General features: G+C 42.1%; 1 protein-coding gene across 1 annotated transcript in view; it reads right to left on the reverse strand.

The window, feature by feature from the left end:
- dock4b (dedicator of cytokinesis 4b) overlaps positions 1–14,418 on the reverse strand; it is a 105,589-nt gene that overhangs the window by 9,353 nt on the left and 81,818 nt on the right. The window contains exons 37-47 of the mRNA XM_070853742.1: positions 13,918–14,004; positions 13,624–13,728; positions 13,202–13,343; positions 11,005–11,171; positions 9,226–9,312; positions 7,498–7,674; positions 4,626–4,709; positions 4,359–4,478; positions 3,838–3,959; positions 2,764–2,875; positions 1,113–1,194 (exon numbers count right to left, since the gene is read on the reverse strand). Of these exons, the coding sequence (XP_070709843.1) occupies positions 1,113–1,194; positions 2,764–2,875; positions 3,838–3,959; positions 4,359–4,478; positions 4,626–4,709; positions 7,498–7,674; positions 9,226–9,312; positions 11,005–11,171; positions 13,202–13,343; positions 13,624–13,728; positions 13,918–14,004 (1,285 nt within the window). The remainder of the gene's footprint in view (positions 1–1,112; positions 1,195–2,763; positions 2,876–3,837; positions 3,960–4,358; positions 4,479–4,625; positions 4,710–7,497; positions 7,675–9,225; positions 9,313–11,004; positions 11,172–13,201; positions 13,344–13,623; positions 13,729–13,917; positions 14,005–14,418) is intronic.

A 14,418-nucleotide genomic window follows, 5' to 3' on the forward strand; every position in this document is an offset into this window, starting at 1 on the left:
GCAATCAGGAATGGCCAATCTCTTTTTCTCCCTCCAAGCCTCTCCACCATTCTTTCAGCCTCACTGGCTCCACAACATGATAAATGGCCTGCACCCTCCCACACACACATAAACACACACACACACATTCCCCTTCCTCTCTCCCTTGCCTCCTCGGTGAGAGTGGACAATCACAACAAACAGAGACACATGCTAAACCTTGACACGGAAACACATGTCGCACACGAGCCGAGATAAGACGCGAAAGCCCTCACACTCACATGCAAATGCTCGCTCTCACGCCATTTTCGCAGCACTTCTCCTCATCTGGTGTTAGCGACTGTATAGATCTTGATCCATTAGCGAATGCGATTCCACTTGGAAGGCTATCATATGAGTATGAGATACCCATCGCTGGCTCTCGTTCAGATAACACACGAGCAATAATTCTCTGCAGGCTTTATGGGTAGACAGAGGCCACTTTTATAAGGGCGCCGCCCGCTGCCAGCAGTTTGCCAAAGGGGAGTGTATACGCTTCCATAAACGTCGTCATATATTCTTACTTTTTATGATGTGAATCAGGCAGAAACACATTTGCGCATTTGGGCACAGAGAGATAAGAGGGCATAGACAGAGAAGGCATTAGGTATTCACACTCCACAGTAGAGGATCCTTGGATGGCCTGGGCTGGACTCGATATTGTACTGAGGTCCAAGAGGGATACTCTATAAGAGCTGTAATCATCTCGTACTCTCTCTCTTGCTCTGTCTTGCATTTTCACAGGCTCCATGTTTCTTTCAACAGCATTTGTCTCCACGTCTCAGCCCATTTCATTTTTCATCTCAGCTCATTTTGTATTCTCTCTATTTTCCAGCCTCTAACTTTCCATTCAACCCCCTCTGCTCCCTCTCCTACAGTATGTGTACCCCTTGCTGTTGTCTAACCTCTCTAACCTCAGTTGACAGGACGCTGCGGTGGTTTGAGAGAACATCTTGTCAATGAAAGGTCAAAAGTTCAGGCCCCATGTTCGGTGTGTACAGCTGAACCTCTGTCTGCTTCCTCCACGTGACTCGCTCTGGATTGAAGTATCAGATAAAAGCCTTCTGTGTGTAACACTGTAAAATGAGTCTCACCTCTGGCACTGGAGGGGGCTGAGCTGGTGACATTGGGCGAGGCAGAATGGTTGGAGCTGAGGCTTGAGGTAGACGGGCTGGGCTGTGGGTGGCATGACAGAAACAACTACATCAGCATCATGAACCAGAGCACATGTATATTAATTACATATTTTATATGAAACCAAAAAATGATTCACAACTTCACTTAAAGCTGCTATGTGTAGAATGTTTATGTGACTGTGGAATGTTTTGCATTTTTCTGACATTTTTTGTTTCAAAAAACAAGCAAGCAAAAAGACAATAGAGACAATCTCAGTGTGACTTGGTGACATTGTCTTTTTTCATTCTTCTGCTGGAGGGCATCAGGATCAGAAACTATATAGCAGAACGTCACTGAACAACTTTGCTATTATTCCACAGGTAAACCATGAGGACCCAGGCTTGACATGCAAACAGTTAACTGTTATTATCAATTTGTATTTATTGCAGGCCTCATTTAACGGAACAGGTCACAGTTTAGGAAATACTTGTTTGCTTTTCTTCATCAGCATGGAAGCCACAGCTCAGGGCAGGCTAGCTTAGCCTGTCCAGTGGTTACAAAATCCACCTACCAGCACCCTTTAAAGCTCACTAATTAGCATGTAATATCTCCTTTGTTTATTCTGCACAAAGGCCGAAGTGTAGTGCAGTGACTTCCTGGATTTTCCACCTGTTGCCTGGCAACCTCACACTGACAACAAGCCTGAACTGCTGGTGATAGCTTCATATTTACTGCAGAGATGTGACAGCACATTGATCTTATCTTCTGAGTCAACAGGCATATTTCCTTTGTCATATATTTTTCTGAACTTTTCCTTTATCAAATTTCAAGTTGACAGAAATTCTTAACACAGGGTCCACTTACTACTATTATTATTATTTCTCTGCAATTTCACATAATGGATCCGAGTACACGAGACCCGATAGGTCTAATAATACCTGCGTTGTGGTTGGAGGGACTTTTTACAGAGTGCTATTATGAAAAGACGTGAAAAAAAAATCCATGTTCGATCTATCGCAGTCTGCAACTTCAACCATAAAAAAGAAAACGTGTGTCTCCAGGAGGTTTGGGGTTAAAGGCTTTACGCAGTGCATGTGAATTGAAATGCTCTGCAATAATACGTGGCTTTAGGATCACCATACAGTGAATTGTACTTTATCTATAGAGTGAAGGGTGGGATTTTCATAAACAATAATGTAATAGCCTCAGTCAGATCCCTGACAACAGCCCCTTTTTCTCTGCTTCCTCTCGTTCCAGGCCTGCCAGGTGTGCCAGACAGCTTGCCAGGAGATGTCGGCAGCTTCCTCAATTGGCCAAATCTAGTTTAGATTACTGCATAACTCCAGCAAATTCCCTGGAGGGACCACACAAAGCACCGTGTCCTTATTTGATACAATCATGACAATTTGTTTGTGCAGACAAAGCTCCCAACATGCGAAGAGGACTATAGAGAGAAAGGGTCAGAGGAGAAGAGGAATGAGGGTGGAACACAGTGAGGGGGATTAAAAAGAATTGCAAGTGAAATCTGTGGGGAGCATTTTGGGATGTGAACTCTGTCTGCTACCTAAACAGCCTGCGTGTGGCTGTGTGGGAAGGTATTCAAGTCTGTGTGTATGACAGAGAGATTACCTGCATGTTGAAGACTTCATCCGAACTCTCAGACTGCCCTGTGATGTTACTGACTTCATTGGAGGCCTGAGATGACAGAGAGGACGAGGAGTAGCGGTTCACTGCGGGGTAGCTGAGCGGACTGAGGGTGAGAGAAAGACAGAGAGAGGTGGTTATGGTGGCTTTTCAGTGAAAGGGAGAATCTACGGAAGTTATAAGGGGAGGTTAGGGTATGTAGTTTCATTAACTTCCAGAGGTTTTACTCACCGAAAATTCAGCGTGAGGCCGGCATAAAGCGAGCAGGGAAAAAAACAAACAGACACAGACAATGTCAGATTATGAGATGATAATCAATACAACAATCACAGTATTTCTCAAGCACTTGTCTGCCATAAGGCAAAAGTATAAAAGAAAGGTTAGAGAACAAACAATGGTGTTTTTAAAGCAGAAGTCTTTCCTGAAAAAGGACATGATGGGGAAAAAAAAAGATGTAACCTGCTTTTGTGTTGCCAAACAGAATACAAAAAAAAAAAAAATCAAAACTCAAGAAGTAAAACGCGAAATGTCACTGGGAGAGTGACGTGATGTGTGTGTCTGTATCTTTCTGTGTGGCTATGCCCCCTGGGATCAGACTGTGGAGGCAGAATGTCGCAGGTAGACAGACTGGCAGGGTCACTGAACACATCAAATAGCACACGCGCACGCACACACCCACACATGCAGCACGCAGTCCGCCTGCTGGCCTGGCAGCAGCCACAGAGGAATATCCCTGTGGGTGCCAGTCAGCCGCCACCACCTATTGTATGCCCAGATGGAGCCATACCGGTAAAGAACGGAAGGAGGAAGAGAGCAAAGGCATGGAGCATGGTGATCGAGGTGAGGTGGGGACACAAGAAAAGTTTAAGTTTAAGAGCAGTCAATCAGAAGAGAGCAAAGAAAAGGTGAGACAATATGAAGCATAAATTTGATACTTTTAGCGTTTTGGGTGCTTTTAAAATGTCTAAAATAAAATATAATATCAGGAAGACAGAAGGAAAAAAGACAAGTAAAAAAAGTCCAATAAAATAGAGGGAAATAGACAGAAAAGGTCATCACCTCCGCCTGGTAACACCTCTGCCACCGTCTGGGCTTATGATGTTGGGCACAGAGTTCCGGCATGTTCGTGGGCTCCCGTTGGTGAAGTGTACTGGGCTTGCGCGCACATAAGCAGGAAACTCCTGGGGTTTTAAATTGGAGAAGAGGGAGTGCACATGATTAAGTGCTTCTTCATGCCAGCATGAGGTATGTAAATAAAATGCACACCAGAGCAGGAAGCGAGTTAAATGAAGGGTTGCTTTCTACTCGGAGGACTTAAGGGGTCATTTGCTCGGAAATCTGAACACAGCGGTCCATTTCTGTTGTCACACACCGTGCAGGGCGCGCTTGCATAAAAGACTTCAGGAGTCTCAGTGATTTGAGGAAAACACACGCGTTTCAATCTACCTAATACATAACTCATCATCATTAACTAAATTAACTTCTGTTTAACTTGATATTTGAATCTTATATTGATTTGTAAATGTGGAGTTTTTAAAACACATTCTTTAATGCTCACCATGACTCACCGTTGAGCCTACCTGTATGCCAAGACTGGATTTCATCAGATGAAACTGGTCCACTAACTTCTTGTGGAGAGGTCTCATGTCCTGAGGAACAAACTTTTCATGCACAGCGAGGCCGTACTCCAGAATGTGCGCCTGCAAAACAAAAGCTGCTTAGCATCTGTGGATACCACAAATAACCAAATATGAGGACAAGTGGACACATTCCGTGAGTTACTTTCCACCTCAACACATTTGTTTATGTAAATGTGCACGTCGCTGTTTTTCCATTTTGTTACAAACCTGTTCAAACATGAGTTCTCTCAGTCGCCCGATCTTCTCGCCATCCTCAGGGTGATTCATAATGTAGTCCTTCACGAAAAAGGCCTGTGTGGAGATAAAATGCAGAACATCTGTTATGCACACACCGGGAGTTGAAGCAGTAGGCTTTCTGCACTGCGGTGTTACTTGAATCCCCGCTGGCCTGACACAGTAAATTAGTGTCCACACGTTTTTCACTGAATCCCTGAAAAACATTCACGAAAAAACTGAGCAAATAACCAGGCAGAGTGAGCTAACATGCAGCTCAAATTGAGCGTAATACTCCTGTCTGACTTTTGTGTTGTGATATTAATATCAAGTTCAGGGACCAGAATAAAAAAACACAATGGCTAAAAATAGAGAAAGAAAAACACTGTGCCAAATGGATGTTACTAGAATAAAAGGATTGATTTTACTTTGATTTAGGGGCCAATTTGGTCTCAGATTTTAAAAGCTTTTTTTGTTTCCAAATCAAGTTCATTCGTGTCACTGCTTCCTGTTATAGATCATGTCTCTTCAGAAACATCATACTTCTTGATTATGGCTTACAGACTGCGCTTTGTATCCGCTTTCCAAGACATTTCCTTCAAAAAATGCGACTCAAAGGAGAAACAGATAAGATGAAAAAAGCCTCAGTCTGCTTTGAAGGATGATAACATTTTTGTCGCCTCCATACATTAAAAGCCAGTTCATCGCTGTTTACAATGCCATCAAGGCTGGTGATGTGTCTACAGATTATGGTAAATCCTTTTCAATCTGCATCAGAGTGCACAAAGAGGAGAGACGACGAGCCGATGAAAGACCCGGCTTGAAATCTGTTTTCAAATCTGCCACAGAGGGAAAGACGCACACAAAGAGGGGCTGAAAGGTAAAGGGGAAGTTCAAAAGATCAGCACAGTTCCTCTCCCAAGGACACAGCTGTTTATCTCCAAAGAGACAGATTACAGTTAAAGAGAAAAGATACTCAATGCTGCTTCAAACATGTCACACACAAACACACACACGTAGATCCTTACTAATCAATGTGTGTGACTATGAAACCATATTTAAAGTTTTCTTCTTGAAAGACATCCTCAGATGTAATCTTTATCAAGACAGCATATACTAGTATGCACTGTACATATCATATTCCTCTCCTATTAAACCACCACAACAAATGTATAAGAGATGAAAGATATTATATTACATGTCAACATTATTGTGCTCTTCATAGTATTAGTGTTGATATGGTGTTAAGCACACCTGCAATGATGCCAATGTAGTAATTCTGAAGAGAGAAGTGCTGCTTTCAGCAGGAAATTCCAACCAAAGAACCCCGGAAAAGGCAGCAAAAATAATCAATAATCTCCTTCGAATGATGGAAATTCCTCGTCGGGCTGCAGGGAGTGAGACCTCGCCATGGAGCGGCTCAGTTAATCATTAGAAAAGTTCAATTAGAGATGGAATGTTGAGTGAGGGGGGGCAGGGGGTGTAAATCAGACGGCATCCCCCCTCAAGGGTTTCAACTCAAACTAGAGCAATAAATCTGAATATTAATAATGACAATTTCTCATTCATTTGTAGCTGAGCAAACCTCCACAGCTGTCAATCGACATTATGCAGTGAAATTAATAGATTTATGGTGCGTTCCGTGGGGTGCAGCATGCAATATTCTGCAAAGAAAATGAGTGTTGATGTCAGTGGCAGTTTGTTTGCTGCAGAAACGGTCCCATCTGTGTCCACCTCATGCAAAATAATGGAAAAATGTGTCACTTTCGATGGTGTATGATATGAAGATAAAAATAAGAAATGGTTGACAGAAGCTGTTCTTAATCCAGAGAAACACCATTTGTGCATTTCTATAAGCAGGAACGTGTGCATGACCCTGCCAAAACGTATGAAAGTGAATATCTGCTCCGCAAGTACAGTGAAATCTGAAAATCATCCCATATGCTATCATTCTTCGACCAGAATAATGGCAGTAAGGGTGGAAAGCACTTTAGCAACCCTTGCCTTTGTCAATCTATCAAGTATCCTACAAACCATAATAGGCTACTTCTACACCAAGGCGCACACACATACAGTATATGCCCACACACACACACACACACACGCATGCTTGCACAAACATGCACCCCCACAAACGCGCTCCCAGTGGAAAAGGGTGGTTGCTATGCGACACAGAGCAAGTCGCTGAGTCCACTCAGTTTGTTGAGGGCAAAATCCATTTTACAAAGTAGATTTGTAGACGTCTTTTTCTTCAATTGAGCCACTCCTGGTTTAAAAAAAAAATTCTACTGTACAATTATCCTGCAATTGTCTACTATCGAGCAGCTTTTGGAGAAGCAGTAGATGCACATGTCTGTCTGTGGCATTGACCACATCTTAGTTTTTCTCTACCAATCTGTTAGCACTTCAATATAGCAGCTGCATAAACACTCCCATCTCATTCATTCAGACATTATTAGCCACCCATCTCTCTATAATCCTTCCTCCCTCTCTTCTAACTGCCATTTTTTGACCTGACCCCTCTTTCTTCCCACATCCATCCTTCCATACATCGACCGAAGCCCCCATCCATCCACCCATCCCTACATCACCCCTCCATCTCATTTTCCCGCTTCCACCTCCTCCTGCTCTCCACTCATCTGTCCATCCCATCCATCCATATCAGTCAAACCTTCACCCAGCCATTCATGCATCCATCCATCCATCTGTTCATCCGCTCCTCCCTCTGCGAAACGCTCTCTGTCCATACATCTCTCTGCTAAAACCCACCTTCATGCATCATTAGGCAATCCATATGTCATCGCTCCTCACTCCTGCCTCGGTCTCTAAAACCCTCCAACCTTATCCTCCATCTATCCATCCATACCTCTTGGTAGCGGGCCAGCCCCCCGTTGACAGCGGCGTCGATGACCCCGTTGAGGCACATGGTGAGGGGGTTGATGTTCTGCATCTGCCGGCTCTGACACTGGGTGATCAATGTGCGCAATTGTAAGTTCTTGTTCTCGATCACCTCAATGGCGTTCTCCAGCGGGCTCACCTCCACCTGCAAAGGGGGAGGTTAAAGAAAAATCTGATGTTTTAAGGGGCCACTTCATCGGTGGCTCTAAAGGGAGCTTTCTGAAGTCGGAAAGCTCGGAGAAAATGAATCCCGCGTTACAAGGTGTGAGTGTGGAGTTTAGAAAAGGTGGGTATATATCTGCGGAGTCCTGTCCTTGAGGAGCATTATGGGAAGTGCACGCTCCAAATCAGGCCACATCAGCCTCTGATGCTTTGACTTTGACCATTCTTTCATTCACTGCAAGTCTTGCAGGTTTCCCAGCTTTTTGGAAGTGCAATGCTAAATTTCTGAATTGCCACTTTTATTCCTAAATTTTGTGTATCAATTCTGAAAGCTTTTCCTGCTGAAAATTTAATGTCTGTTTACAGTAGCAAAAGAAATAACATTTACACACTTCCACCTTCAGATCTAGCTGCTAAAAGTCCCTGAATTTTTCAAATAGTGGATATATTTGGGTAAAAAATGTTTAATTTAATATGGCAAACTTGTTATCTAGTGGTTCATTTACAAATCTAGGAAATATGGGGTATGATTACTTTTCGAGTAGCGTTTGTGCCACCTGATCAATGTCCACTCTCTCTTTGGCTCTGTTTTTGGTCTCTACACTCTCTTAACACAAATATGGCTCTTTAGCTGTCAAAAGCTGCTACATTCCTCAGCTAGTTGTTAACTTTGTCGGTCTTGAATTTAGTACTGGACAGTATACAGTGAATTTTTAGAGCTTCTTTACTGAACAAGCCACTGTTATAAATAACAAATAAATAATGATTACACCACCTTTAAGTGTAAAGCACGACTGTATCATTGCAAACGCCCACATAATTAGTATATAGTGGCTTTGGTGTACACATATACATGTATAAAAAAATTTCTTCCCACCATAATGCATTTATTTTTCTCTCTCTTTCTCTTCCTCTGTCTCACACAAATCTTAATCCTCTTGCTAATAGAGCTTTTTGCCAGTTCTGTATTTTATATGCTATTGCACTGCATAAACATCGTAGAATAACACTGGGTTCACAATCCACAATTTCACACCACGCTCGGCAGCTACGCGCTAAAGAATATGTGCTTAGACCAACAGAAACAGACACCGTTATGTTTTGCATACGCTGGACAAAACAGCATTTAAAATCCTCCCACTCCTTAGAGATATGAATGAGAAGATCCTAGACAGAAAGCCTTTGAGGGGATTTGGATTTGAATCAGATAGTGATTCCAGGCTAAAAAGCACAGAATAAGTTATTGGTAAAAATTTCCCCAACTCAAAAATCACGTTTGTAATCAAAGCAAAGCAATTTGATTTTTAGCACGACATCCAATCTATCCAATGTTGGAAATGAAATGTGCCCAATAGCCCCAAACTCATGACCTCGGTCATTATTGTTGTTCAATGTAATGACTTGGATCAATACTTGGGTATTGGCTGGCAGTTCTCTAAATTGCAACCTGCTACTGAAAAGTGTATTAGAGTGTCCCTTGTGTGAGATGACTGTGTGTCTTCATGGTTATTTCATCAGGGGGGGTCACACTCACCAGCTCTCTCTTTTCCACTTCAAACCAGCGGGAAATGCCTGGAAGACTCTGGACCAGAGTCAGAGTCGTCCTCTCCACCCACAGGCTCTGAATTAACACACAATACGCTTGTGAGTTTTAGCTGACTGCTAAACACACAAAAATCCATATTTCTAACCAATGCACGCATTTACTCTTTCTCTGGTAGACAGCAAACTATTTAATTACCTTTGCATAGTTTAAAGAAAGCATGTTGAGTACACCTATAGCCAGACACCCACTTGTAGGTGTAGGTCACATGTCAGGTCATATATCTCATATCATCATTCATGTTCCACCACTTACCCTGTTAGCCAGCATGCTTGTCAGTTTGCCAACATCCCACAAGGTCATTCTGACAGCACGAAAACTATGCAAACTAGCATTGATAGCAGGCAAATAGCATAATAGATTCACACCTACAGTAATGCTAGCACTATGTTACAAATCAAAAAACATGAAGCATGGGAAGCAGTTAAATAATTGTATTTTCTGTATATTGTACAGCTATTATCAATTTGTGATTTTTGACTCATAAAAAATAGCTTGACAAAAATTCAAGGTTAAACTACTATTTTACACAGAGGCTCTGAGCTAAATGCTAAACGCGGCGTGCTAACGTGCACCAAAATCACTGAAAGATCATGTTACATTTTTTTAGTCCCTATATGGACATGTTGCTCTCTGCTGTGCCCACACCACAGGCAGGTGAGGATCAAGCTGCTGTATGACTTCATTTATTTGAACCTAAGTTTAGAAACCCAGTGTCTTGCTCAAGGACACTCCAGCAGAGCAGATGAGTGCTGACATGCAGCATCGATCCAGTGTCCTCAGGTTGAAGAAGGGTCTTCCGACTCACTACACGACCCTGCTGCCCTTTATTGATTTTATGCTTTTTAAGGCCAAAAAACCCACCTGAACACCTCTTGAAAAAAATCATGTATTACAGTTTGGAAATTTGACAAAAATGAAAATCTTGACCTTCCTGCAAACAATCTTTCTCTGCAGATAGAAACTTCTTTGTTGAATTTTGGAAACTATCTAGCTATCTTTTCTTACTTTAGAGTGACTGATCGCTCCATTTCCAGGCTGCTGCATACTCTTGTCGCCATGCAAAAGTTTATCATACATATTATTCCTACCTGAGGGCCAGAGGTATCCAGCCCAGATGGAAATGTGATATCATGATTAAATTTGGCCAAATACCTTTGATGGAAGTGAGATGAAATGACTGTATGAAGCCCTTATATATATATATGTGTGTGTGTGTGTGTGTGTATTAATACTGAATATTTATGAGCCTAATATCTGTGTAATGTTCGTGCATGTATATGTGTTTAGAGTGCGTGCAGCGTGTGTGTAATTAGTGATAGAGGTGTCATGATGAATAAATCATGTGCTACACACAGACTAATACCTGGGCGCAGAAGAAAATGAGGCTGTTTCACATCGGTCTGCAGTGAAAAATGCAAATGATCATAAATGTGTAATTTCAAATTCTGAAATATTCACAGAAAACTTCAGATTTTTCCATATTCATTTCACTGCACATGATATTTTGCAGCTACTGCAGAAGCTGTAAGGGGCATTAAATTAATTTTATACTGACTTATTTTCATATTGCCGCAAAATCGACAAAATGGAATGAAAAAGGAACTCAATTACATACATGAAGAGAAAGTATGTGTCCACTTTTTGTGCCAGTGGCTGTCTATATTCATCACCATCTGTCTGTATAGAGAATTCCTCTTTTTCCCGTACCTTGAACTCATTCTCCTTGTCTTTGGTCCCCTTGTGGAAGGGCCGGTCATATCTGAACCTCCAGATGTGATTGAACTTATAGAAGCTTTTGATGTTGTCAGGCACTCCATCTCTCTGCAGCACATCTTGGCTCTCTGGGATGGGGGTTACAGCGTAGATCTGCAGGTCTGGAGGCACGGGAAGTCAAGAAAAACACGGGAGAGAGTGACAAGGGAGAGCACCGCAGACTAAAACAGTGAGAATTCTTCAGTGACCGGAAAGAACATGGGAAATTGCAGATTCGCTGAGACAGAAGACATGGCTGTAGACAGGCATGGGTTTTATAGGAAGGTCAAGTGTGTTATTGAGGAAAGAACTCTCCTGCAATGTCTTTTGTTTGATGAGTCAAGCCAATGGCCACACACTTTTATGTACATCCACATGGAAACAACATCCTGCCAAGAATATACTAATAGGGGCCAAAACAATCCTTGGACCATGAATGCCTCACAATATTACAAATCAAGAAAACACACACTTAAATCAAGAAAACACACACTTAAACCACTAAAGAAGAGCATAGACACAGATAAACTGCACTGCTCGGCCTCAGCTTCATCGTGAGCAACTCGATCACAGAAATATGAGTTAGGACAGCTACTGTATATATATTCATATGCACAAGTGTTTGCAACAAGGATGTACAGATGGGTGAGCAATCTGAGAGAGACTCAATTGATTAGCGTTATGACACAGCACAGCACAACACATAACACATAACACAGCAGTGTGCCAATTTATTCAGATGATCCCTGCTAATACAAGCAAACATATCACACGTAGACATAATAAAAGACAAAAAGAACAAGTGAAACATGTCTCTCTGTCCTCAATCTGGCTTTCTTTTAGTGCTGCTCTGTAATATTTGTGCCATCGTGCCACTAAGCCTTTGCATTTCCCACTCTCTCTCCATATACACACACACACACACACACACACACACATCTATAGGCCAACAGTTGTCCCATAGATTACTGTGAATAATTAAAAAGGCTCCCAAACTGTTCAGCTGAATTCGAAAGCGTTGCATAGAAATAAGCAGTATAGCTCTCAGTGTGTGGTGTGGAGACTTGATTTATGTAAGCTTATAGGTTAATGTGTAATGTTGCAAAAAATGATTAAAACCTCGACCTGAGCATCTTGACCTAACTACATTTATAGACATGTACATCAAATGTGTTATTGTACCGTGTTATTATGATAATGGTGGGCTACCAAATTATGAAAAAGGTTGTGTAAATATTGTATAATTAATGCCATAATCATATTCATATTTAGTATCATATAATACATAATGTTGGATTAACCTCTTTACTGTAACAAGCATATCTTTGATGTTCGATTCCAGCACCTTATTAGGGAATTATTAACTGTAACTGTACAGTAAATGAAAATTCGTGACAAGTAGTATCTGCTGTTTTCCTCAGTACGTAACCTGTCAGACGGAACCAGAGGTAAAAAAAAGTCCTCGAAGCACTCAACGCTGCTTGTAACACTTATTGTGATGAAATAGAGCGCACTGAAATAACTGAGGCATTCCAGATGTCGATAATCAACATTTGTATCATTTTAGAGCTTCTCTTATCTGGATGATAGCGAGCAGGAGGACGCTGTCCAGAGAGATTTTAGTGAGTAAATAAATTGAAAGTGGGGATAAAAAAAAAAAAAAGATTGGAAAATCTGTCCCCAGTGGAAACTCTGCCCTTGGGTTTGTGTTGAAGCACTTGTATGATCAAAGTGTGTTTGATAGTGCTTTGTTGCATGAGATTCTCTATGCTGCACATCATATGCAGTATAGTAAGTGCAGTAAGCGTGTGTGTGTCCCCCTAAGAATGAGCCTTTGATAATGACAAGAGAGAAACAGGGAGGCGCGGTGGATGATAGCGTGTGCGTCATTATAGGCAATTGTGTATGTCTAAACACAAAGCATGCTGTGTGTGTGTGTGTGTCTGTGTGTGAGCCTCTGCGTATGTGCAAACACATATATATATATATATATATATAGATATATATGTACATATATATCTATATATACACCCTGTGTTTAGTTTTTTTATGCGTTTCCACACGTTTGACTGTGTCTGCTCAGCATGGCGGCATACGTCCATGCTTGTGTGAGTGACCTTTCATAAGTGACTCTTTCTATAGCCAAGGATACACTGCGCGTCTGCCTGGTATATGGTCTGGTCCGGCTGGTTGACGTGCTGCATGGCGATGGCATGGGGGAACTCATTGAGCATCCGCTGCTGGAAAGCCTCCAGCCTTTCGTAGTCGTGGCCGCGGCACACAAACTCCTTGTTCTACAGAGGGGGCGGCAGAGGACAGCGTGGGGTTAGCTTGACATCTAGTGGCCGCACACTGCAACCGCAGCCTCGTCTGCAAACTCCACCAAGGACAGGGCCTGTTACATCATTTAATGGCATTGAATAAGAGTCACTGAATGTCACCTCACACTGGAGGAGTCTTACATAAGAGAAGTTAATTCTTCCTGCAGGTCTGTTTCTTCTTTGGAGAGGGTAAAAGTGTTATTCTCTTCAACTTAATATTCATGACACAGAGGAAATATGGAGATTTCTTTACCCGCAAGAAGAAAGGAAACTTCTTCCCATAGAAACCCACTCTGAAGAATTCAGGTTCTAGTCTTTGCTGGTCCATGATCTTGTCATAGAGAGAGGCTTCCATCATCTGGCAATGGAAAAAACAACAGTGTCGTGTAAGCAATAAGGGATTTGATGAGTTGACAACAGCATAGCTATATTAGTGTAGTTTAGTAAGTTCTACAGCCTTGTTTGCATGACTGCAAGGCTTAGTTGCAAAACTTTGCAGCTGTTTTCAGGAGGTGTCTCTATACTTTGTTTATTGTGGATAACTCACCCTCATCTTGCTCAAGTTCCTGTAGTCGTAATAAGACTCATATTGGTCAGCCAGTTCTCTACACAGGATGATGCCGTTCTCCCAGCACTGAGGACATAAAAACACACAAAACACAGAGGGGAAAAAGTCAAGGAAGCTCATGTCTATCAGTTTGACTTCATTGTGACCACACTGGTCTGAGCTGCTTGTGCTGCAGTGGTGCTGCTGAACTGTATTTTCTCCACTGGGTGGCACTGGTGAGTCAACAATATAAAGAGTCAAATATAACCTCTCCATGCAGGTACAAGCAGCACACAGCCATCTTGCTAATTAAATGAAAAGCTTTCCTTTCCTGCTGCCTTCCAGTCCCTGTGCGGCAGCACTGGCAGATGGCACAGCTCGTGAATGTGAAGGAAAATTGGACTATGAGTAACGAGGGGAGCAGTTTTAATGATTCCGTGGAGCTATGTTATTTCATCAGGGGTGCTGAAGTTTCTTTTTGAATGTGTAATTTTGCTTTTC

The sequence above is a fragment of the Pempheris klunzingeri genome, chromosome 22 (assembly GCF_042242105.1).
Source record: "Pempheris klunzingeri isolate RE-2024b chromosome 22, fPemKlu1.hap1, whole genome shotgun sequence".
Classification (NCBI taxonomy): domain Eukaryota; kingdom Metazoa; phylum Chordata; class Actinopteri; order Acropomatiformes; family Pempheridae; genus Pempheris; species Pempheris klunzingeri.